The 26878-nt window shown below is 35.5% G+C and overlaps 2 protein-coding genes across 9 annotated transcripts in view; both read right to left on the bottom strand.

Annotated features, from left to right (window-relative positions):
- The window catches only part of LOC132797212 (innexin shaking-B), a 215153-nt gene that overhangs the window by 132506 nt on the left and 55769 nt on the right, over window positions 1-26878 (bottom strand). The window lies entirely within an intron of this gene.
- On the bottom strand, window positions 8087-8890 carry LOC132795941 (E3 ubiquitin-protein ligase PPP1R11). Its single transcript, XM_060806911.1, has one exon. It carries the CDS (start codon window positions 8738-8740, stop codon window positions 8171-8173), a length of 570 nt encoding a protein of 189 aa, XP_060662894.1. The 5' UTR covers window positions 8741-8890; the 3' UTR covers window positions 8087-8170.

Below are 26878 nucleotides of genomic sequence, written 5' to 3'. Positions count from 1 at the left end.
AGAGGAGCACCGAAAAGGAAAGGAAGCCAAGAGGAGAAAAACTCTTTGTGGGGTGTGGAAGCTGAGGGGTTAAGGGGGGGCATAAAGCCTTAACGTAAACGAGTAAATTGGCAGATTTAAGCAGTAAACACAAAAAGTGGGCAACAAAACAGGCCCATATGTCTGCTGGTGTGTGTGTGTGCGAGTGTGTGTGTGTGCGTATATGAGATATGAAAATATAAAGAAAAATGTCAACAATCTATTGACAGCTGAGACTGTAACTGATTGTGCGGCAGTTTTGGCATTAAAGCAAAGCAGGGCACGTCGCAAACAAAGCCATAAGCACACCAGACACACACACACCGTATACACACACACCGTACACACACACACACACACGCTATACACTCACTTTAGGAACACTCGCTGGTAAACACACCCAATGCGGAGGAGGCAAACACAATGCTTGTAATTTAGATGTCAATAATTTTGCAGTACATACTTTTTGGGGGCGACAAATATTATTGCCTGGCCTACATGGAGTGTTCCCCAGTGGCTGCAACAACAACAACAACAACCACAACAACCACAACACATATGAGACGCCTACGGCAACAATAAAATAATGCGCAAATGCCTCGAAATTTATAACAAATAAATAACAATTATATGAAACCGAGCAAAATTCTTTATAACCCCCTCAGACCCAATAATAATTCATACCTTCGATAGCCGGTTGCTTGTTATCAACATGGCAAATGTATCTACGGTTTTTTTTTCCTCTCTTTTTTTGGGGTGTCATTTGACCCATAAATGATGTGATTAATGGGCAACATTAAATATAGAAAATAACGATATTTATATATGAACATTTCAAATTTAAAAATAGAAAATAATAAAACTTAAAATCCTCAAGTATTCACAGGTTAAATAAGTTGGTTAACAATTATGTTTGAATAGAAAGATAAATACCATAATATCTACACTATTTATGATTGCCGATTATGATTGCGATCAGACAAAAATTGTCTATATAAAGAAATACTTTTGTTTGGCAAGTCTAAGTTACTTTGTCTGACAATCTGGTATATTTTGCACTCTATGGTATATTCTGAATGTATATTTATATACTGTATTCATATACCATATATATACTTCGGTATATTTTGTACAAAGTACTATAACAATATACCAAATATCCATATACCATATATATACTTTGGTATATTTTGCACATAGTACTATAGCAATATACCAAATATACATATACTATATATACTTTGGTATTATTTGTACAAAGTACTATAGCAATATACGAAATATCCATATACCATATATATACTTTGGTATATTTTGCACATAGTACTATAGCAATATACCAAATATCCATATAACATATATATACTTTGGTATATTTTGCATATAGTACTAAAGCAATATACCAAATATAGAAATACTATATATATATTGGTATATTTTGCACATAGTACTATAGCAATATACCAAATATCCATATACCATATATATACTTTGGTATATTTTGCACACATTACTATAGCAATATACCAAATATACCATTTTTTAAAATGAGAAATTACATACAAAAACATTCAAACAAAGTAGTTATAAAATTGCTTAGAATCTTTTACATTGCAATAAATACTATTATTATAAATATTTAAGTATTTAAAATACACTAAACGATATCTATTATTTTTGCCATAGAAAATTGATGCAAATGAAGCTGCAGGCAACGGTTTGCCATAAATACTTTTGCTCAAAATATATATATATATATATTTAAAATAGAAGCAGCCATACGCACATTCGCATTCAAGTGCCACAAAGTCTTTTGAATTGCTTTGGGGGCTTTTATTTACAACTGTGGCTCACACCTTTTGGGCCATAATGCCAGTTGGTTGTTTGTTGTTTGTTGTCTGAGTTGGGCTCTGAGGTTGTAATAAACAATTAAAATAATGCTAAATGTTGTGGTAAAATGCGCAAAATACCAGACATAGTCATTGACAGAAACCGAGCAACAGAGAACGGAGAACAGAGAACGGAGAACAGAGAACCGAGAAACGAGAGACAAAAGGATGCCCAATGGCTAAGCGATGGCAGAGTAAACCACAATTAAGGGCAAACAGCTTCAGCAGGGTTAAATAAAACAAAAAAACAAAAAAAAGGGAGAAAAAGAAAAAGGGATGCGACTCCAATGGGTTCCTCGACTCTGTGCAGTGAATGTGTGTGGTCCACAGACCTCAGTCCAGGCTCGAATAATGAGGCAAACCGCAAAAATTACACCAATGCGCAATGCAAAGAGAGAGGCAGAGAGAGAGAGACAGACAGAGAGAGACAGCGAGAACCGATGAAACATTGTGTAAAATTGTTTCTCTCAATTCGAGCAAAGTGAAATGTGCCAAAGTGAATAATTTCTTTTTAATTTCCACTTAAGTGCTTTTTAAATGATTTGCAAAAAAAACCGAAGAGAAAAGAAAAGAAGAGAAGAGTGTATATTTATATATACTGTCACTTTTAAAATGTCTGGTGTTAAACAAAAATAACAACAGCAGAAATAAAAAGTGCTGTCAGAATGACACGAGAATATATAGGCATAGAGAGAGATTGGCAGCGGAATAATATTGTAAGTCAGCAGCACCAGAATTTGAGCTCGCATCCTCAAGATGTGCTTCATCTTCCTCGTGTTGTTGTTGTTGTTGTTGTTGGGCTGCCAGTTTGCTTTTGTAATCGACTTATTCATAGCCTACAAGATATTGTCGAGACAGCTGGGTGGAGGTCACAGCTTGGCTTGCCGCTGTCTGCGATTCCGCATTCGCATTCGCTTTGTTTTTATACCCGCTACCCATTGGGTAGAAGGTATATGTTGACTATAATAGTATAATCGTATACCAGATATGGCAAATCGGTATATTTTAGTATTTTTTCATAGAGGGTTTTGTTTATTTGATTGCTTTGGTATTGAGATTTATCTTCTCTGATATACTTTTAATGGTAAATAGATATACCAAATATAGCAATCAGTATATTTAAGTATTTCTACATACAGGTTCTAGTTGCTTTGGTTGACATGGTACACGTTGAAGTTAATAGTATATATTGGTATATTTTAGTATTTTTCAGTATATTGATTTGATATTTTTAACAAGAAGATTTTGATTGCTTTGACTGACAATCTGGCACAATTTTTGTATGAAATATTTTAAATGTAAAAGTATATTTATATACCAAATGTAGCCCGTATATATCCATATAGCAAATACAGCAATCAGTATATTTTAGTATTTTTTCAGACAGGTATCTGGCATATTTATCCTCTATGGTATACTTTTAATGGTATATAGATATACCAAATATAGCAATCAGTATATTTAAGTATTTCTACATACAGGTTCTGGTTGCTTTGGTTAACATGGTACACGTTGAAGGTAATAGTATATACATATACCAAATATGCAAAATTGGTATATTTTAGTACTTTTCAGTATATTAATTGGATATATTTAACAGTCAGGTTCTGAATGCTTTGGCTGACAATCGGCCTAATTTTTATTATATGACATATTTTGAATGTAAAAGTATTTTTATATACCAAATGTAGCCTTTGGTATTTTTTAGTATTACATTCAGTATATTTGCTATATTTAACAGACATGTTTTTAAAATCTAATTTGAAAGTAACAGTACATCCATATACCAAATACAGCAATCGGTATATTTTAGTATTTTTTCAGTATAATATTACACTCTCATCATTTTATTGCAAATATCTTACGGGTATCTCACAGTCGACCACACTCGAGTGTACCTTTCACACTTGTCTCTCTCTCTCTCTCTCTCTCTCTCTCCCTCTCTCACTTTATTTTTGTGTGTGTGTGTTTTTTTGGTGGGCGACGTGCCGGTTAAAAGGCCAACTGCGTTGCCAGCATCTGTCATTACCGTTATTTATGGGTCGCATTTTAAAACACATCAAATGGGGAGCAACCCAGAAATGTGTTCAACCTCATCAATGGTGGCTGCAAACCGACAAAAAAATACAACCGAACAGAACAGAACAGAGGAAAACATCCGTATTGACAGCTGAGCCTGACACACACCCACACGAACACACACACACACACACCCAGAGCAAGGACACCATTTGACTGTCACAATAGGCGCAAGGAGTGCGTGAGGAACAAGCTTCACTGCGAGCAACAATATCAAGATAAGTCACAAATTTATTTTATATTTTTCAATCATAATAAATTAACTCGAAATACGACTTAAGGCCGTGTTCAATATTTTGACAAAGATTAAAAATAAATTTAAAATGCATACGAAAATATGGGAAAATAATAAACAATTGAAAAAAAGAAACTACTGGAATACCTAATTGGAAACTAATGCTAAAGATTGCTTCATAAATTTTTAATAAAATAGAGAATATACTGTGAATTCGTGATTTTAAATATTTGGTTAACATTTTGTGCTTTAATATAATTATTTATGACTTAAGTACATTCAATTTCAGCAAAGAAAAGGGGCGAAAATTTGTTGCATATTGTGCATATTTAAATGCGGTTTTGTTCAAAATAAAGACGACTGAAGAAAACATAAACTCTAATATATAATTTAATATTTTATAACCAAGAACAATGTGTTTTTAATAGAACTGAGAAGCAATTGCTTAGCATTTGCGGAATAAAATATTACCTATAAATTAAAAATACAAACAAAAAAAATAAAGAAACCTACAACACTTATGATTGGGTATACTTAATTTCAACAAAGAAAATAAATAAAACCAGCAACAATTTGATGTCATTTTGGGCTTTAATAGAAATAAAAATGCTTTTGCAATCGAGCATATTTAATTTTGGACAAAGAAGTGAGCCGAGAAATGCCAGCGATTCAATGTAAATGCCAAAAGTGCTTGATTTGATCAACATGACAGGGAAAGAGAGAGAGACACCGAGAGATAGAGAGAGAGTGCAGGACCAAAAGTAGCAAAGAGCAAAATAGCAAACCAAAAGCGGCTCCCGAATTCCGAATTCCAACGAGTCGACCTATTGACCAAGTTACAAAATCTGCTGGGTTCCTTTTTTTTGCACCCATTGCATTGGGGAGAAGAGTCAGCAACAGCAGCAGCAACTCATGTGCCTAGATCCGAATACGAATACGAATATACAAATATACGAGTATATAGCACAAGAGAGTACATACATATAGAGAGCCAGAGAGTGCGAGAGAGAGAGAGAGAGAGGGATGTGTGTTGCGTTCATACACATATGAGTTATGCAAACTGTGGTAACTGTTTGCTGTGGCGTATTTCATTTCCAGCAGCCACTTCAAATGCGGTTGGCAGCATTTGGGCCGCGGAATCAAGCGCCAAGAGACCTCATAAAAACGACTAACGGCACAGTGCACAGCGCACCAACACATATTAAAATGTGGTTTAATGGCACACTCATACACACACACACACATACACTCTAGCATACATCCGCTCACACTTAGAGCACATTTGCCTAGCGCGACTGAGTAGCAAAGGGTTCAAAGTTTGACAGCAAAAAGAACAAACACAACTAGAAAAAAAAAAGGAAATAGCAAGCTTGTTGCCAAGAATCCTTCGAAGCAAAAACTATTGAATACCAGACGAAACGACGAAATTGCAATTTACAATTCACAACGTTAAAATGCAAATGCATTTATACAGTTTTCTTAATTATATTCGTTTAAATGATTTTTCGAAATTATTATTAATAACAATAATAAACAAATACATTAATGAAATTTATATGCTGCTCTTTTTCAGCAGTCAATTTTAAATTTACAATAAAAATAGTAACAAAATTCTACTTTAAAATTTTCAGTTATAAACTGCGAATGCATCTGCTAAATTCCAACAATTTCTTCGCTGTTTTTTATATAATATTTATCAGTTAATTTTGAAAAGTTTATCATTTATGGACTTTGCATATGCTTAATTCAAATATAAAATTTAATCATAACCTTTTTCATTATTACAAAATACAATTCATCAGTAAATTTCATGAAATGTAATCATATTTTTATCATTTTGCAATGTATAATTTATCCTTAAAATTTGAAAATTGTATTTAGATTTAAAAATAATGCATACTAAACTAAATTAAAATTGAAATGAATTTTTAAAATTCTATTTATTAAATTCATATTTTTAAAGCAATATTCAACAGTCAAATTTTTGATGTAGCCTAAAGACCTTTGTCGCTCTATCTTATTTGATTGCAAAAAGGAATTGATTTTGTTATTTTAACAAAATGCATATTAAACATAAGTTAACTTTAAGTAGTTTATATTGAATTTACTAAGCAATATCTAAATAGCTTGTACTGTTATAAGAAACTAAATTATAATCTACGAACTTCACCAAGATTTCGAAAATGTATTTACTAAACCCAAATAAGTTATTTCGACTTGCAATATTTTTATTTTTTTTTAATTTATTTATATTTATTATATATATTTTTATTATAGTTTATCATTTATTTAATGAAAAGAACTTTTAAGCAGCTTGTAGTTTTATAAGCTTGAATAATTCTTATGAAATGAAATGTATGTTTCATGGAATTTTCTCTTGCTTTTTCAGTTTTTGGGTAAAGTACGTTTTAAAGATATTTCTTACATTAGGATGCAAAATGTTCAATTCCAATTTGCATAAATATTCATTTTTGTACTTCTTTTACTTGCTTCGACTGCTCGCTTGTGTCCTGCAGGAATACACGATTGCATAATTTGAATCAGCCTGCGCTGCACCTCATAGAGACATGGCCAAAGTATTGGCAATCCGGCAAACTGGCAGCCGGCAGTCGGCAGTCGGCAATCGGGCAACTTGCAGCAGCTGCCACATGTCAAAGTTGCAACAACCCCGGGACAGCTCCGAAATTCCCAGTTCTCAGTTGAGGGCGGCATCAGGCTGCTTGGCCTGCCAACATCAACTGCAGTAGCAGCAGCAGCCAGCCGACAGCAGCAGGCATTCCACATGCCACATGCCACACACACAAACACAAGCACACACAGCCGACAGCACAGATCGCAGCTGAGTGCATCAGCAACAGTTCATTAATCTATTTACAAGTTCGCGCAGACAGTTCCCATAATCAATCAATAGAGGGGCGCGTGGACAGTGGGCGTGGCATGGCGTTGACTAATGGCGGCCAAGTACCAGCTGTGGCTGTCTTTCCACAGCTCCCCCTGCTGCTGCTGCCTTTGCTGTACTTTTGTCTCCGGCCTACTTTTTTATGGGACTAACATTGGCCTTGTCACACAATAGAAAAACGCTTTAAATGAGCCGAATGATCGACAAAATAAAGTGGTATATTATACATTTATATATCACATTTGTTTTATATATATTGATATCTTTTTTCGATGAAGACTAAACAGCAACTACTTGTGAGATGTTCACCATATGTGAAACTTTATAGAAGAAATCAGTATACGCATATTTTGTTAAATTATGTTGTAATTGAAAATTTTTTTAAAAAGAGTTTACAAATTAAGAATTACAATATATTTTAAATATATTTCCATCTTTAACTATTATTGTACTACTGCTGATTCAATTTCTTAGTGAAACTAGAAAACTTGAGCTTATATATTTTAATATACAGCTGTGAACTTTGAAATAGCAGTGCGACAGAAACAAAACAAGTTTAATGAAAATGCATGTTTTTTTTTATTATCCACATATTGAGTTATCTAATGTGAGACAATGTTTGAATTAATACCCAAAAATACATTAAACTGTTTATAATAACATAGTATTTCAATTTTAAATGCGTATGTCGTTAGCACTGCTATTTCAATGTTCACAGTTCTACATATTTTAAAATACATTTTTTAATTTGTTTGTTTCTAGCGTAGTGTGTTACCACATTCTAAAACTCACACTAAATTGAAATAAAAAGGAATTCAATGCAATGAAAGTTGAATTTCATTTCCATTAAAAAAAACGTTGCATACTTTTAGGATCCATTTAGATGCTGTTCATAAAGCAGACAAGAGTAAGCTATTTTTCAATGCTGATAGCATAAAAGAGGCAAATCGAATAACTTGAACTTGACAATTTAAACAGTTTTTAATGAAATGCACAAATATAGCCGAAAAAAAGAAAGAAAACATATTTAGACGAGATGGTAAAATGCAGTTATGAATGCTGCATGGCTTGTGAGGATGCCGAGAGCAGAGTGTTTGATTCGGTTTTGATCTTGACATTGCCCGAATCACCAGCAATCTCTGTGTTGGCATTCGTTGCATGCTGAACCAACTCCAGTGTCTGCTGTGGCTGTGGATGATGATGATGATTGCGATGCTTCTGACAACCGCATTGGCAATGTTGCTGCTGCTGCTGTTGCTGTTGCTGCTGTTTCTTGAGGCGATTGCGTAGACGCACCTCGGGATGGCCACAGCAATGCTCGCACTCATCATCGGAGGACGAGGAACTCTCGCCAAAGACATGCGGCTTGCGATAGATGCAACAGCATTTGGATTTGCGGCGATTCATGCCCTCGTTGTCGACAACACCCTCATGGAATGTCACATGACGATCCGTATTCAAGCACATCAACAGCAGATGGACCCCAGAGACACCGGGTCTATCATCGGCCGCATCTGGATTATTACCCGATGAGCTGGCGGCAATTTCTGGCTCATTAACAACGATGGTTGTTGCATTTTCAGCCTCTATGCCAATGGGTTGGGGAGTTTGTTCTTCCATTTGCGAATGAGAATTGATCTGCGCTCAATTTTGTGATAAATATGGAAATGAAGTGGAAGGTTTTTTAGTTTTTGTTTTTATTTTTATTTTTGTGATTCGCTTGAAATTTGGATGCTATTTGCTTGTCTGCTGGAACTGGAGATACAATTGATGTGGCTGCCAAGCAAAAGCCAACTACGTTGAGAGTGAAAGAGAGAGAGAGAGAGAGAGAGAGAGAGAGAGCAGAGCTAGTAAAAGGGTGATAGATAGTTAGATAAAGGGAATAGCGAGGTTGTCTGTAGTTCACTTGGTTTGTTGACCTTTGCCAAGAAGCGCAGCTAAAGCCGCAGTCATTTGGCTGCCAAAAACGTTGCGCACGATTTACGTCAATTGGACGGCAGCCAGCGGTGGCTGGCTGGCTGGCTGGCTGGCTGGCTGGAGGCGGCGGTGTTTTGTCACGCCCACCTTTTGGCCGATGTTTACCTCTAAAATGCATTTGACTAGTCCGCCCACTTTTGCTCTGCAGTTTTGCTTTTATTATTTAGAGAGCCATTTTCCATTTGCCATTTTCCCCATCTCTTTCTCTTTCTCCTCCTCCTTTTCCTCTCGCGTTTTCGATTCGGGTTTCGTTTTTTTATTTACGCGTCGCAAATAAATGTTGAAAATAATAAAAAGCTTGGTTTGGGGGCGGCCACTTGGGGTTAAAGAACTTTCTGCAAGCACTTTTTAAATATTTTTTCTCCATTTTCCTTCCACACTTTTTTCATTTTTTTTTTTTTTTTTTTTGGCTGCTGTCGCTTTGCTGCATGTATTTTACTTCTTGTCTGCATTTATCTGGTATTAGAAGTAAGAAAAATTATGTTTGCATTTGCTCCATTGGCGTCCAAAAAAATGGGAATGGGAAACATTCAGGGTTTTAAGGTGGTAATAAAAAGAAGCCACAGCTCTTCTTCTTCTTCTTTCCCTCCCCTGTAACAACACTATTTGCCCCTTGTGTGCCAACAAAACTGAACCTGAATGAAAAATTATTCTCCACTGCAGCTAAGTTTTTGGGTTTTGCGTTTTTGGTTTTGCGTTTCTCAGTTCTCAGTTCTCAGTTCGCAGTTCTTCGTTTTTTTTTTTTTTTTTTCGTTTTTTGCTATTTGTGTTTTTGCATTTTGTCGCTTTTAATTGGGGTGAATTTTATGTCGTGCCAAGCTCCAGACACTGGCTTCATTTCAAGCGGATCAACTGCGGCATTTAGCTCTATTGCATAACAAATTGTCTGCAATTTGGCAAATTAAACTTTGTGTGTGTGGCATTTAATCATATAAATATTGTTCGGGGTTATGTTTCAATTGCTCATTAGATAAATAAATAAATTCATTTCAATAAAATATGTTAAAACATTCTTAAATATTCTATGCAATCAATTCGGTTGATAAAAGCAGCACAAAAATTTGCTTTATTGAAAGATTAAAGCTTAAGCTTAAAACTTTAAATTGAAACAAGAACAAGAACAGTATATGAATTTATCGAAGAGTTTTAATTCCGTCTTAATTGTATCAATGTGATTTTGTTAAGGCTTTATAAATAAGAATTTTTTTAAATACTGTATAAGGTATTAAAAGTCAGTTACTCTTCGGATCAAGCACAACCGAGTATATGAACTTCATTGAAAGTTTACATAAATGTGCTTTTTGTGATCTTAAAACTCTTTCGCAGCTTTAATCAATGCAATAAATGACATAAAATTGTGCAGCACAACATTGGAACTATCGCAACTGAAAGCTTTAAGTTTTCTATATACTTTTTCTAAGACATCGAATTTCGAATAGTTGTGAAGTTTATCTTTGGTTAACCGATTATTTTCACAGCTGTATTCATGTGCTTTTTGCAAGCTTAAAGCATCACAGATACTTTTAGTTTAACTTTAAATCAAAAATTGTTTGCTTCCAACCAAGCGAACAGTTTCACTTCACAACTAAAAAATGTGCTTAATGGCAAGCTGGAAGCTTTTAAGAAGCTTTCTTGAACACTTTGAAAGCAGTGTACGGAGTAACTTTAACTTTTTAACCTTAAATCAAAAATTGTTTGCTTCCAACCAAGCGAACAGTTTTACTTCACATCTAAAAAATGTGCTTAATGGCAAGCTGGAAGCTTTTAAGAAGCTTTCTTGAACACTTTGAAAGCAGTGAACGGAGTAATCAAACCGAATTTAGCACTAGTTAATCCGTTGTCAGCACTAACAATGGGGGAGCAAGCACGTGTTGCCATTAGATCGAGCTTTTATCGTGACTGAAACATTCACAACTATTTGCCGGTGTTGGAGGTAAACGTTTTGCTGCTCATAACGTGAACATAAACTTGTTAAAGGTCCGAGAAGAGAACAGAACTAAACTGAAAGAAAAAGGTGTCCATGTCTAGTATGAGCTATTGAGCTTGATGAGTCTTGTGGACCATAACTTCTTACTCAGCCATTGAAAGGAAATCTAAAATTCATTACGCATTTTATGCGGGGCGGCTGGTCAGAGAGGGGAGAAATGGGAAGAGAAAAGAAACAACTCGAACTCGACACGTAACGACTCAACGTAATGAGGCGCGTGCCTCGTCTTCCTGCTCCTTTGCCCGAGAACTGTGCCAAATGCCATTTATGTCCCATTGGAGACACGCTCAGCGCGACGACGACGACAGCAACGCCTTCACCAGAAAGAGAGAGGGAGAGGAAGAGAGTGAGAGAGTGAGAGAGAGAGAGAGAGTGCGAGAAGCGATTCACAGCCACAAATTGTGTGTAGTTGGGAGAGTCGAGAGCTGCATCTCCTCCTTACTTTTGGCGTTGTCTTTGGGGAATAAGATGAATTACATGCTACTTCAGGCAGCTGCCAGCTTAGATGCCGACAACAACAACAGCAACAACAACGACGACGACGACAACGACGACGACGACGACTGCAGCGGGCACTTGAGGCCCGCAAAAACATGTAGATAAGATACGTTACGTTACGTATACGCATGGCAAAAAGGTATCAGAAACTAAATCCCCAAGCAAATAGTTTCGCTGCAAGCGCAAAACTGATGTACACACTGAGTGAGAGGAGTGAAGTGTTTTGCGGGAGGGAGGGAAAGAGGAAGGCAGGCAGGCAGGCAGGAAATCAACCGCACGGAAATCATGTCTACGCATCATTCTTTGTGCGCTATTACTTCACGCTCTTCCTTCTCTTTTGCCTGCTACTTCTTTAATTTTTCCCTCTCACTCGCTCTCTCTCTCTCTCGCTCGTTTTTTGCAATTTTTGTATTGTATTTCGTTTGTGTGAATTTGCGTGGCTGTGTGGAAATGTGTGATAAGCAGTTTCCGCCTGGGAATAGACCAGCAACAACGACAAAAAGAAAAAGAAAAAAAAAGCACTACGAGTAGTAAAAGTACGAGTAATAGTTGCTTGCTTGGTCTAGGCTTTTCTCTATTTTTTCGCCGATGTTATATAGTAGTAGTTGTTGTTGGCCACATTTTCCTTTTCATTTGGCGTCGAACTGGCGTGTAGGAGGATCCATTCTGATGCCTGATGCCGCCAGCGAAAAGCAACAAAACAAAAAAACACAGTTAACCAAAACGGGGCAAAACGGCAAAAGGAAAAGCTCCGGCCACTAATGCAAATATAATGGCAAATGTTTCGGAAATATTTCACAGATAAAATTGATAAAGGCAGACGAGTTCTCTCTCTCTCTCTCTCGGTCCCTGTCTCTGTCTTTCACACAATCCTATCCTCTGACATTTCCTTTTCTTTATTTTTTTTTCCATTCTCTATTATTTTCCACTACTATTTTCCATAGCCTTTCCCTTTTACGTTTTTCACAAAATGTTCTTCTCTTTTCCGTTCACCAAATGCAAATCGGAACGGAAAACTATTTGCTAGCATTTGTAGCCCTTTTGCAGCACAGCACAGCGAAGGCCAATAAAAACTATATATATTTATTTTTGTGTGTTATATGGACATTCACATTCATTCATATGAAAAATGCATGAGTTTGTTAAATACTCGTTTCTCATTGCTCGATCATCGATAGCAAATAGTGTGCTGAATATTTAAAACGCACGTTGCTAAAGACAAAATTATGTCTTATTTTGCAAGAGTGAAATTATGTTTTTATATTTTTTAATAAAGTTGAAAATATCAATTAGTCGAAAAACAAGGAAACACAAATAACCAATAAATTTACAATATTCATTTTCGGCAATATGCCAATTCAATAAGATTATAATGCGAAAGAGCACTTAATTGTTTTTTTTTTAAGATTTAATTTAATTGAAATGCGAACAAAAACATATTCTTTATAATATGGCAAGTCAATAAGATTTTAATGTAAACTCCCAAACAGATTTTTATATTCAATTTGGTTTAAAAACAAACACAAAATATAATTTATAATATGCCAAGTCAACTAGATTTTAATATTAACAATTAATTTAATTTAAATGCGAAAAAACGGTTTATGTTTTAAATGAGACAAGTCAATTAAATTTTATAGTGAAGAAGAAACCAATATTCAATGTTCAATTTACTTAAAAAACCAACATAATCATATTTTAATTCTTAATTGAATTAATATGCGGAAAAATATATTCTTTGGCAAGCCATTAAGATTTCATTTTAAATAAAAAATATGAAAAATTGTTTTCTATACTTAATTTCTTTTCAATGCGAATATTTTTGTATAATATGGCAGATTTCGATTTTGATTTCATGTCATGTAAATTCGGTTTTGTTGTGAAACAAATAAGATAACCACAGCCGAGTGTGCTCGACTGTGAGATACCTGTTATCCATTTCATTTGATAATTTGGAATTTAATTCTATTTTTATTATACGCCAAATCACATACATATGTAGATTTAGTTACAAGAAAACACATATTTCTTTTGTAGTATTTATTTTTCATTAAATGCATAAAAATTGTGTTATTAAAATTCATAATCATTTAGAAATATTTAATTTAATTAAATATGACAACTCGGTTAGATTTTGTTACAAGAAAACACATAAATCATTTGTAGAATTCATATACGTTAATTGCTCATTTCGTTTGATTTCTATAAACTAAAAAAAGAGAACTTCCACAATTGAAATTGGACTTTTAAATATTGTACAAAAATCTACAATATATTTCTTCACTTTAAAGATTCTATAAGATTGTAAACTGTTTGCGTTTTAGCGGCAACAAAAATGGGCAATTTTCTTGAATTTCTCTATTGTGAATTCTGCGTGCTTAAGAATTATGAATTTGTTTAGCAACTGACACAACACACACACACACACATACAGACATAGACATAGACATGGGCATTTATGAGCCGAAAGGCTTTCTTTGCTGTACACACATACTCGTAACTTAGCACACACTTCTCTCACTCAGACTACGAGAATTGTGCGATTGAATGTGTGTGTGTGCTTGGCATATCAAGTGAAGTGAAGTTTCAGTTTTGTATGTTGGATTTGTTTATGTTTGTGCTTAGCCGAGCTTTCAGCTACTTAGTTATTTTTATTATTTTTATTGCCTGGCTTAAGTAATCGAAATGAATAACGTTATGTGAAGAGATTTTTTTTTGGGCTTTTGGCTTTTGTTTTGTGTGTTGCTAAGAATAGAAGCGAAGCGACTGAAAAATCTAATCCGGAAAAATTCCATTACAATTATCAACAAAATGGAAATATTTGGAAAGCATGGCCATAACACAAACGAGTTAAGAGACTTCGTTCTCCCAACTGAAGCAAAGTGGGCGGTGACGCGATAGGATGCGAAGCGGCAAATGTATCATAAATTTTCATGTTGCTTCGCGTTTGCTCTAAAAATACGAATTGCGATTTTCTATTGTGCAAAAAGAAGTCTGAGTGGTGAGGGGAGGCGGGGGAGGCGTGAAGAGAATAGTGAATCCAGCGGCATGAAACTGGCATAAAAAGCAAAGCCCAAGACAGAACCCCGTTTCGTTTCGTTTCGAAGTAGCAGCAGTAACTGTAGTTGCTGCTGTTGCTGTTGCTGCTGTTGCTGTTGCTGTTGCTGTTGCTGCTGCTGAGGCAGCAATTTCTGTGTCCAGCCATAAAGCAGCGGCAACAGACGTTAAGCGAAAAAAAAGAAGAAATGTGAGAGAGAGGCAAAACAAAAATGAATGCAATACAATTTCATTTTATGCAAGAAACAAGAACTGGACAGGAATTGGAGTGAAGCGAAGTAGTTGTAGCAAAGGGAAGGAGAATGCGAAAGGGGAAGGGGAACGGGAAGGGGAAGGGGCGCAGTCAACATCTTTATGGTGAAAAATTTTAAATTCCCATTAGAATTGCGCTCGGCTTTTCTGGGTTGAAGCAGCAGCCAGCCAGCCAGGCAGCCTGATGCCCTGTCTCCATCTCCATCTCCATCTCCATCTCCATCTCCGTCTCCGTCTCCAGTGCACACTCTACACACTCCGAGGTAAGTTGGCGAGGAGGCATGAGATGAAATGAATCCAAACGAAAGCAAACCAAGGCGGAGAGAGAGTGAGAGAGATCCAAAGCAGAATGAGGTCGACCAAATGATGGAGGGAGCAGAAGGAAGGAGCGTGTTGCTGTTGCTGTTGCTGTTGGTGCCTGGCTGTCAGTAAGTAGGTAAGTGTATGTTACATACAGACATAAATAAATAAATAACAAGACGAAACTCGCAAAGGATATGAAAGCAATAAAAACATGAAATGCGCTGCTCAAATTAGATATACAAAAAATGACAGCAGCATCAACAGCAGACACAAACCGTCAAATTAAAGACAAAGCCAACTGCAGCAACTGAGAATGAAAGAGAGAACGAAGGAGCGAGCAAGAGAGAGAGAGAGAGCGCAGATCAAGTGAGCGAAAGAAGCAACGGAAATGCTTTGAGAAAAACACGCATACGACGTGTGGCACACTGCGCTTTAGAATTGAGCAGCAAACAGCAATGTGTGGCATACGTTAATAGAGCGAAATTGTGCTCATTAAAACCTTAACCCCAAAAAAATTTGACTTAAAAAGAGCGCCAAACAACAAAGAAAAGTTGTCATTAAGTTTCAGTTAAAAGTCAACTCGTGAAAGTTGCTTCGAATACAATTCGTGGTTTTGTTTGAGCTTGGAATTTCATCAAAAGCAATATGCCATGCTCAAGTGCTGCAAACTAATTGAGTATCATGTTTTCTTCAGCTCAGAACTGCATTTGGTCAAAGGGAAAGAAACGAAAAGAAAAAGAAAAGAAATGACTTCTTGTTCCGGTGGCTTCATCTTTGGCTTCGTCTTTCCCATTAGACTTTTACCTCTCAGCTCTCAGCTCTCAGCTCTTCACTTTTCAGTGCAGTTTTCTTCAACGAAGTTTACGCGTGCTGATGCGAATAATGGTAATGTCAGTCACTCAGTCAGTCAGTCAGTCAGTCAGTCAGTCAGTCAGTTGTAGAGTCATGTGTGCAACAGGAAGTTTGATGCAGCTGCTGCTGATGCTGCTGCGTAAGAAAGAAGCTGGCAAAGGGACAACAACACACAGGAAGGTAGGTATCCAACGTTCCCTCATCGGGGACCAACGCAGCACTCACTTGGTACTCAGCTCACGGCTCAGCACTGAGAGCTCAGAGCTCAGAGCTCAGCACCGGGCTCCTCACAGCAATTACAGAAAAAGCTTTGCAAATACTCTCTCGCACTTCCAAGTAAGTATTTAAGATAGCACCAACAACAACAAGCGGGAACAATAAAAAACTAGAAAAAACAGCTCAAAATCAGGCTAAAGGAAGCCGCACAGCTATCAACGTCCAACGACCTGTTCGACCAAAATGCTGCTGCTTTACGTTTTTCCGTTTCGTGTTGGCTCTTTCATTTCTGATGCCATAATTTATGGCAAGTTAATAAGTGCTCAGCCACAAGAAGCTGCCACACACACAGAGATTCACACAATCCACAGAAATGCTCAACGATAGCCAAACTATTTGGGCTTTTAATTAGCGCATTGCCCAAGAGCCGCACACTCGACCAATTCTACACGACACTGATTTCCGATAAAAAGCATTTCTCTACTCTTCCCTTCTCCCCGCTTTCCTTCCAAATTCTTTTCTTTTTTTTTTTTGGTCAAATAAAATTCTCATAATGGACGGCGCTACACTTGAGTTGAGTTGAGTTGAGTCGAGTCGAGTTTGCCGGCTAAAATTGCCAATCAATGCACTCGTCTGTGCGCACAAAATAGAAAAAAAAAAACATTTGTGAAAAAGAGAAAGAATATAAAAAAAAGGAGCACACGACGGGACACTAAGCTGGCAATCAATTAAAGTGGCGTCACAGTTCACAGTTCGTATACTTGATGTTTTTCCCGTTGTTGTTGTTGTTGTTGCCACACTGCGTCACTTCAACACTTTGCATTTTTAGTGGACACCGCTTTCAAGTACACGTATAATTCCTCAACGATGGCAATTAAATTATTCAAATTATTATAGAAATGTGAAGAAAATGAAATCAAATCTATGTTAAATAAAATAGTAATGATAAACTAATAACATACAACTATATGTTAAATAAAATAATAATGATCAACTAATAACATATAAAATAGAAAATAAACTTGGCTAAAATAAAGTACTTAATAAAAATAAAAGTAAATAAATTTACCAAAAAAAAAATTGTAAGAATACAAAAAATGTATATATGTATAATGAGACAAAACACAAGAGAAAACGTAAAATAAAATAATCTAATAAAAATAAGTTTTGAATATAATAAAATTCAATTTAGAAGCAAATTAATAAAATAAAAAATAAAACGTAAAAAAGCTAGCTGGAATAAAATCAACTAAAATACAATTTTATGAAATGAAAAATAGTATAATAAACTCAAATAAAATAAAATTTAAATGCAATAAACTAAAAAAAAAGAAATAAAATGATATTTAATGCAAAAAACCATAATATTGTTAATGTTTAGTACACATATTTTTAAATTCATATTGAATGAAACGTTCTTATTACAAATAAATAAACACAAATAAAATTATTTTGTATGCCTTTATTTACTAATTGAATTAACAACCCAAGCAAGTTAAAGTTTTATGGCTTTAATTTTACAACATTATTATACTAAATTAATCAATTATCAACATTTCTAATTATGTCCAAATGTCGTTAAAATCAAATGATTGTCAAATTTCAATTGTCAATTTCTTGACTTGATTTAATCAATTGAATATAAAGAAGCTAAATATTACCAACACCATTATTTCATTTATGCCAACTTATTTATTTTTAGTTAAGTAAATTAAAAAATAATATAATTATGACAACCAAGCATTGCAATTTGTAATAATATTCAAAACATATTTAAATTTCTTGTTGTATTTTTTGTTGCTATAGTTTTCTGTGCTCAGCTTTAAAGTTGATGCAATAAATGCCGATGCGATGTGATTTTTTTTTTTTTTTGCCAAGTGGTTTTCATTAGAAATCTGCTGTGAAGTCGACGTTTCAATATCATCAAAAATATATTGAATTACTTAGAGAAGAAGTTTACATTTGGTTGCCCCTCGTGCTTAGCTTGTGAACCGTGTCGTAATGCAATTGGTTTCCATTTCTGCATAGCTGCCCCCTTGCCCCATGTTGCAGAGCTGGTACAACACCCGTTTTGCCAATTCAGATTCAGATAAATGATGTTGCCTCCTGCTGCTGTTCGTTGCTCGTTGGAATTCATGCAGCTGCTACTGCCATTTTTTTTTTTTTTTTCAGCCATTGCCCGTCACCTAGATTTCTTTTTTTTTCATTTACAGCGTGGAAAAAATGAGAAACGTGGTCCCGTTTTTTTTTTGCGAATCAAAAAAATTAAATAATTCGCACAATTCGCATTGGGCGGAAATCAATTTCAATTTCTTATTCAAGATTTTCTTTTTGATTAATGCAGCCGTAAATGTGAAATGCAGAATGCAGAAGCCCTTAGACAGCGTCACATTTGCTGTGTGCAACTTGACTTGGACATGGCAAATCCCAAGTGGCAAGTGGCAAGTGGCAAATGCATTGGAAATGGCAATGGCAAATGGTAAAAGTACAAGTGTCCACAGCAATGTTGCTTTTGCCAAAAAGTACTCAAATCATATTTAATGGCACTAACATTGTGGCAAAGTGTTAGTTTATGTTGTGACAGCTGTCGCATATTGAGAAATGGTGTTAAGTAGCGCGTTTGAAACGAAAAATACAAAAATTTAAAGCATACTTATTTGGGCTTGCAAATCAATTTACATTAATTTGTGCACTCAGCTCTCTCTTTCTCTTCTTACAGCAATAAAATAAAACAAAAGTTACTCCTGCCTAAAGGCATCATAAAATCAACAAAATTATTGCGCATTAACATCACGAGTTGCATATTAAATAAAGCAAATGCAGCTGCTGCCGTTGCTGTTGCTAGGGAAAAGTGATAGCAATATTCAAGCTGAGTTGCCTCGACTTTAACACATTTGTTTGCAGTTGAGTGCACACGAAATGTTTAGACTCTGCTTTCTTTTTTTGTTTTTGTTTTGCCATTTGCATCTCGAACGTGGCCAACGTCTGGCGTTAGTTTTCTTTTCTTTTCTTTTCTACTCGTTTTTTGACTGCTGTTGTTGCAGCTCATCGAGTGCCAACTTTCAAATTACACGCCTCGTCTATCATAGGCACTGCTCACCAAACTTTACAAACTAAATAAAAACAACCAAGAGAATATATATAAATACAACAACCAGAAAACAATAAAAAAAAAAACAAGCAAAACTATTCGTATGTCAAAAGAATTTGAGCAGCACACACTTGAAAATACTCAGTGCTTGAAATTTAAAGTTAAACAAAATTGAAGTGAGAAGTCAACATCATCATTATCATCAGCATTCACTTCAATATCAAAATGAGTTTTGATATCTATAATATGTTATTAAATAACGATTTTTGCTATCATCTACAAGTTTTTGAAATATCATTTTAAAAAATTCAGCGTGAAATTTTAATAAGAAATTTAATTTTTAAATTTAACATCTTGTTAGCCACAGTTCAAAGCGCTTTAGATTATAAATTAATTAGTAATAATAATAATATTTTAATATATAATTCAAATTAACACAAAAAGGTATTTAACGAATGATTTGCAGTTTTTTGGTTTTATGCCAAGTCAAAGTTACAAATAAATTGCAAATATGATAAACATTTTATTTAGTGGGATGAAATACTAAGTAAATGCATTCAATTATTTCCAATTATATGTTTTGCAATTTGGACAGTTAAAGTGAGATTTTAATAGCAAAATGCATCAATATAAAACTAATTATGAAATTGTTATTAATATTAAAGTTTCAGTCATTTGTTTAAATTCAATAATTACTAAATATATTTCTACTCTATGCAGTAATAGGAGTTACTGAAATTCAGTGAAGTCCGATAAAAAATATTTCATTTCATTTATCTATAATGAAATTCTTATTCATATTTGTCGAACGTTTTGCAATTCAATTATGAAATTGAAATTAATATTCAAGTCTCAATCAGTGCAGTGTTTCTTAAATATTTAATTTCTTTGCATCAGGTGTTTAACAAATGCTTAATATCTTGATGTTAGATTCAGCTTTTACTTAATATAAGTTTTGCATTTTGAAAAGTCTTAGAAGTTCAGTGAAGTTCTTATCAAATGTTTCAATTCTACACATCATTTGTTTATTTATTTATAATGAAATTTTAAATTCATATTGAAATTTCTAAGCAGATTACTGAATTTTTTTAATAAAAGTTTTTCACTTTAAAAAGTCGTTGATATTTGCAATGAATGCAGTAAGTTAAAAGCAAAAGAATTTGAATACCTTTTTTGACACACTTGATTGATACAGGGTATGCGTAATATATACATTTTATTCGCCAGTCTGTGCTATATATGTGCTATATCTGTGTAAAGCACATTGAAGCGTAACACTTTCGTAACGGCAGGCGATATTTGATGACGACGACGACGTCGACGACAACTAGGAATATAACAAGGAAGAGGACAAGGACTCGAAGGCGAAGAGGAGAAAAACGTCGGGGTTCAATCTGTCTTGTCACGGCGTCTGCTTATGCCAATTTGGAAGCATTTGCTCCTTTTGGGTTTTAGCTTCTCTCTCTCTCTCTCTCTCTCTCTCTGGTTTGGCTCTGCAATAATTTTCAAGCTGGCCATTTATGTCTTCATTTTGTTTGTTGCTCGAAGGCGAAACAAAACATACACATATTTAATATCGAGACACATACACACACATAGATAAACAATGATATCTGGCCATTTACGGTCGTCAATAAGCCTCCCCCAGACACCCAACAACAACAGTAGGAGTACGAAAAAAAAGAAGAAAACCCTTAAAAGATACAATTCATAAAGCGAGCAGAGAAACGAGGCAAAAGTTGAGGCGAAGACAAAAGCGCAAAACAAAGTTGGACGACGACGACGACGAACTTGACAGAAAAACGTTTTATAGATAGCAAAATCACGCAACACTCACAGATACTCAAACTAACTACACACACACACACATGACGAACACACACACACATGGCCTGGGCAACTGTGAAAAGTTTTGTGCTGGTCTTTTGTTGTTGTTTGCATTTTGTTAGATGGCATAAATTAGATACGTGCCGCCGCCGCCGTTCACAGGACACATTGCAAGACGAGGTTTTAAAAATAGCTCAGATTATGTTGCCTCCCCCCGCTCTTCTCCTCCCCTTTCACCGCTGTGGCATCTCTTTTGGCAACAGTCGAGAGTCGAAGTTGTCGTGGCATAAATCATAATCAGCCTTTGCCGCTCAGCAACAACTGCTAATGGCTGCCCGCATGGGGCAACAACATCCATTCACATCTCCCAAACTGTGGCACGTTGAAGGGTGCGTGGGCGATGGAGGCGGGGGGCGTGTTGTGTCAACATGAGCCGCCATATTTGCTTTCATCTTCTGTGGCCAGCAAAAAACTGCAAATTGAAGTCGAAAATCTCTCCCTTTCCCTTTCCCTTGCCCTTTCCCTTTCCCTCTCTCACTCTCGCTCTTGACTTTGCTGGCAAACATTTTTTGATTAAGTAATTTGAAGTTTTGTGCAAGCCGTTTCAAAATGTTCAAAATGTTTGTGGCCAGGCTTTTTCAGCACGCCGGAGAGAGCAAAACTACTGAGCAAGAAAATAAGAGAGAGAGAGAGAGAGAGAGAGAGAGCGAGAAACGAGTTAAAAACTTTTCGCGCCAGCTGCGTGAATTGAAAAGCAAACTGCCAAAAGAACCAAAACACAAAAACGTAAAAAAAAAAACGAAAAACGTAAAAAGGCCATTTAACAATCTTTGATGCAAACACAGAAGCCGAAAAAGCTTTTAAATAACTGGCCAAGTGCAAAAAATTGCACTTAATGAGTCGCTGCACTTGATGGAAATTAACTTCCATCTTTCTATGTGTGTGTGTGTGTGAGTTCTGTGTGTAACAAAATACTCGGACAAATGTGTTTGTAAATAGTCAACTAGCAATCTAAAATACTTGCTTCACTTGTACTTCATTTATTTGATTTGATGATGATGGAAAATTCATTTACACAACTCTTCGGTAAATATGTTTGCACAACAATTAAAAACTACTTTAACTTTTGACACAATTGAGTTGCTTGTTTCTTAATGTATCCAGTTTAAGAACTTGTTAAGTGCATCGAAGAGTTTAGACAAAATTCGAAACTTAAAATAATATTTGCAGAGATTCATAGAAAAATCGAATTCAAATTTAGTTTGATGATTGATATGCATTAAAGACAATAATTTGTTTTGCATTTTTGTTGTTACTTTAATGTAAATATATTTATCAATAATTTAACTTTACAATTTATGTAAAATATACCAAAATCGATATACCGCAAAAATACAAAAATTGACTAAAAAACTATATTTGGTATATTGGACGTATTACAACATTTGTGTGATATTATTGTTAAAATATACCAAATGTGTTCGCCGCAAATGTGAAATATACCAACGACTATACTTCGTATTTTGATGTAGTACCACATTTGTTTGGTATTATTCTTAAAATATACCGAAAACTGTATTTGGTATATCGATTGATATATTTGTGGGGTATTATTTCGTAAAATATACAAAATCAATATACTGCAAAAATACAAACAATGTGATGTATGTTATATTTGGTATATTGCCATTTGAACGGTATTATTCTTGAAATATACTAAATGTATGTGGAGAAAAAAATACTTAAATATACCGAATGATATTTTTGGTATATTGGCATATTCGAAATCTAGCATAAAGTTGAAAATATACTAGATTTTAATTTAAAGCAGCTAAGACTCGATGACAGTAAGCATTTTTAGCCATATAAAAGAATTTCTTTTATGATTTCTACACTCATAAATACTCTGATTACTTTAAAGTAATATATTTATAAATAATTGAACTCAATCATTAGTTTAACGTTTTGTTGTTACTTCAATGAAAATTCGTAATTCAAATTCAAATGCAGCAAATCAAATATTTATCAACAATTTAATTTATTGAAATTCACGCAAACATTTCAAATGTGCTTCTCACACGCAATTTCGGTGGCTAACCAAAAAATAAATTAAAAATAAAGAAAAAAAAAGAAATTCGAGTCGGTTTGACGGTTGCTTTTGCTGCTGATGAAAATTTCAATTAGCACAAAGTGTAATATAGAGCAGCGTCATTTTCATCAAATTATCAGTGACACCGACAAGCCAACCACTCTGTTCCCCCTCTGTTCCCCTCGCTACTTTCCCCCTTCTCCACCACTCTTGCCTGCCCTAAGCCAACAACAAGCCAGTAAACACCCCAAACGGTGTGTGTGTGTATGTGTGTGTGTGTGTGTGTGTGTGTTCATCTTTTCCGTTGGCACAGTTTTAGCCATTTTCATTTCTGGTCGACAACGACGACAACGACACAAAATGTCGGTCACTTGCGGTTTATGAGCGGCGCAAAGCCCCTCCACAGTCCACCCCCACCACCTTCCCCTCCCCTCCCCACCCCACACGACACCTTCCCCTTACTATCATGGCATTCTACAGCGAGGCAGAGAGAACAGCTCGAGTCTCAGTCTCAGCTTGAAGCTTTGGAGCACCATCGTTGCGAACAAATTGCGAATAGTGCAAATAGCCAGGAAAATTACCTAATGCGCATTTTCTTATTACAGAAATGTGCATAAGAAAATGAACGTAATGAAAAAAACACTCAGCGAGTAAAGTCAGCAAAAGGAAGCGCACAGCGAGCGCAGCAAGAACGAATTGCGAATGCTCTACAAAAAGTATACTACAAGTACATAAAGCTAAACGGGGCTGAGAAATATTAATGCGAAATTCTTGTAACACAAATATATCTAAATATTAATATACAAATATATTATGTTATGTTTCTTACAAAAAAAATACAAATATTAAGATAAAAGTTAACGAAGAATGAGAATATTTTTTATTACAAGAGAAGAAAATAAACATTTTTAAGTATTTTGTTAAGGGAAGCCTATTAAATATTTTCAAGGTTTAATTTTATTACTGATATTTCTAGTGAAATTTTATATTTATTTTTTCAATATAATCATTTCGATATGCTTATTAATTTATATTATTTTGAGACTATTTAAATTATAATACACAAATGATATGAGTTTATTTGTATTCTTTTATTTATTTACTCTATACAACATATAAATATTGTTATTCTTCCCATTAATTTATATATACATATATTCAAATTTATTTTAGTATTAAATATACTTTATTTGACTATATTCAATATTTCATAAATTTTATTGAAATTATTTGCTTCGTTCGATTTATTTATTTTCTATTCTATGTTGTAAGTTTTATAAAAAACATTATTTTCTCTGTTTGATTTACTTATTTTAGCATTCTTTATAATTATTAGTTTTTTCTTAAGTTTATTATATGTATTTTTTTTATTTGTTTTTTTATTATTTATTTGTTTTTATTGTTTTTACTATATTTTTTAATTTATTTTATTACAAACCGAGAGTATGTAGAAAACGTGTTGGAAATTTGCAAGTTGAGTGCACAAAGTGGACGACAATCTTTGCACAAGACACAGACACAGTGGCTGCAAATAGTAGGAACCAAGCTGCTCTCCAGGCTCTCCATTTAGTACGAAGTACAACGCAGACAGAAAGGAATTCAAATGTGGCATGCAAATGATGCAAAATGAAATGTATGAAATTGAAAATAAAGATGAAACCTGAAGAGCAGCGAAAGAGATGCACGTTAAATAGAGAGATGGAGATAGAGAGAGAGAGAGAGAGAGAGAGAGAGAGAGAGAGAGAGAGAGTTGAGGTTGGAGGTTGTGCATTAAAAAGCGAAGCGCAGAAAATGAAAAATAATTAGCGCAATTAATGACCACGTAATTAGCGCTTGGAAATCTGCAAGCAACCATTCCCGCTTTCCTCCTCTCTCCGCTCTCCATTTCTTTTTCCAATCCCTTCCACATTGCCACAATGTGTGCAGTGGCACGTAAGCCTGCCCCCGTTCCCCCTCTCTCTCTTCAACCATCTACTACTATATACCTTATAGTCATTGCGGCCATGTTTGATAATTCTATCGCGCGCCCAGCTTCCTTTTGTGTCAGTGCGGGCGACACGCTAATGAACGCGGCCCATTTTCCCCATTTTCCCCATTTCGCGCAATTTTTCCTCACTTTTCCCATTTGGCCATTTAGTGCGCGGTGCGGTGTGGCCAGCGAGCTTTCCATTTCCCTCCCCACGAATGAAGCGTATTGTATAGATGGAAAACGGAAATTCAGCTGCTGTCATGACATTTCTTTATCAGCGCCATCAATCAGGCACCGACTAATTAAAAATTGCCTTTGATAACGGCCAAAATGGTAATGAACGAACCAAACGAAACGAAACGAAACGAAACGAACGAATGAACGAAACGAATGGAAAAAGCGAATGAAAAGCGAATGCACTCGTTCCATTTGTGGCTTTTCTCCGCCCTCCGCCCTCCTCCCTTGCCCTTCCCTTTCACTGTATGTGTGTGTGTTGGATTAAGTGTGTCAATGTGGCTGCTGCGACACAATTTGTCAAATTTCAAGTGGTTTGAAATTGATGCGCACTAAAATTAATGCAGGCGAAGCGAAGAGACTCCAACTAGGCATGGAATGAATGGAATTCCCAACTCGCACACAGATAGAGAGAGAGAAAAAGAGAGAGATAGAGTAGGAGAGTGAGAGGGAGACAGAAGGCAGCTCAACTTATAAACAACTTAAAAATTCATTGTCTACACATGGTGCCCATGACTTGGGTGCCGTGTCCTGCCCTCTAGGCAAAAGTCCATGTTGGGGAATACACACATACACAGCTAGAAAGAGAGAGGGAGAGAGAGAGAGAGTGTGTGGTTCGCCTGCCTTGAACTGAATGAAAAACGAAAAACTGTCATCATGTGACGGGAATCAATCTAAAGACATTTTATAACCCAAAGAGTCATAAATCTAACTTTAATGTTTTAAACGTGACTGCGGCACCGAAGCCAAAAACTGCGCCAGCAGCAAAGCAGCAGCAAAACTTGCCAACACACACACACACACACATACAGAGTGTAAGTCAGCCCTCGGCAGTCGACAGAGGGAGATAGAGAGAAGATGGAAACCTCCGGCGTTGGAATTGGAAAAGTAAAACAAGCAAATGAATGTATTTCCGTTTGGGATTTTTCACTTTCCGGCTTTGACGCAGCGTGCTGAAAAGTGTTGCCGCAGCGTCACACAGCCAAAGAGACAGAGACAGGGACAAACAGAGAGAAAGAGAGAGATGGAGAGAGAGTCAAAAGTGCTTGGCTCGCTTCGTTGGTTCGTTGCTTCATTGGTTCGTTGGTTCGTTGGTTCGTTGGTTTGTTGGCTGGCAGGTGGGCATGGTCCGGGTGGGGCTAACAATATAAATGACAAAACGAGCACAAGGCAATAGGGAGGAGGCCCAAAAATGCTAAAGAAAAACGACGGAGAACGAAAACAAACTAAAAACATACATAGAAAGAATTTTTATTAAATGGGTATCAAAACTATTTTACGTGTTTGGGATCAGAGTTGAAAGCATTGCATCTGTTTCCTCCATCCATCCACACACACACACACACACACACACACACACACACCGTATATGGATATTTATGTACGTATCTACGTATGTATGTGTG

Source organism: Drosophila nasuta, chromosome X, assembly GCF_023558535.2.
Source record: "Drosophila nasuta strain 15112-1781.00 chromosome X, ASM2355853v1, whole genome shotgun sequence".
Classification (NCBI taxonomy): domain Eukaryota; kingdom Metazoa; phylum Arthropoda; class Insecta; order Diptera; family Drosophilidae; genus Drosophila; species Drosophila nasuta.
The sequence above is the reverse complement of the archived record's forward strand: the minus strand, read 5'-3'. Positions and strand labels throughout refer to the sequence as shown.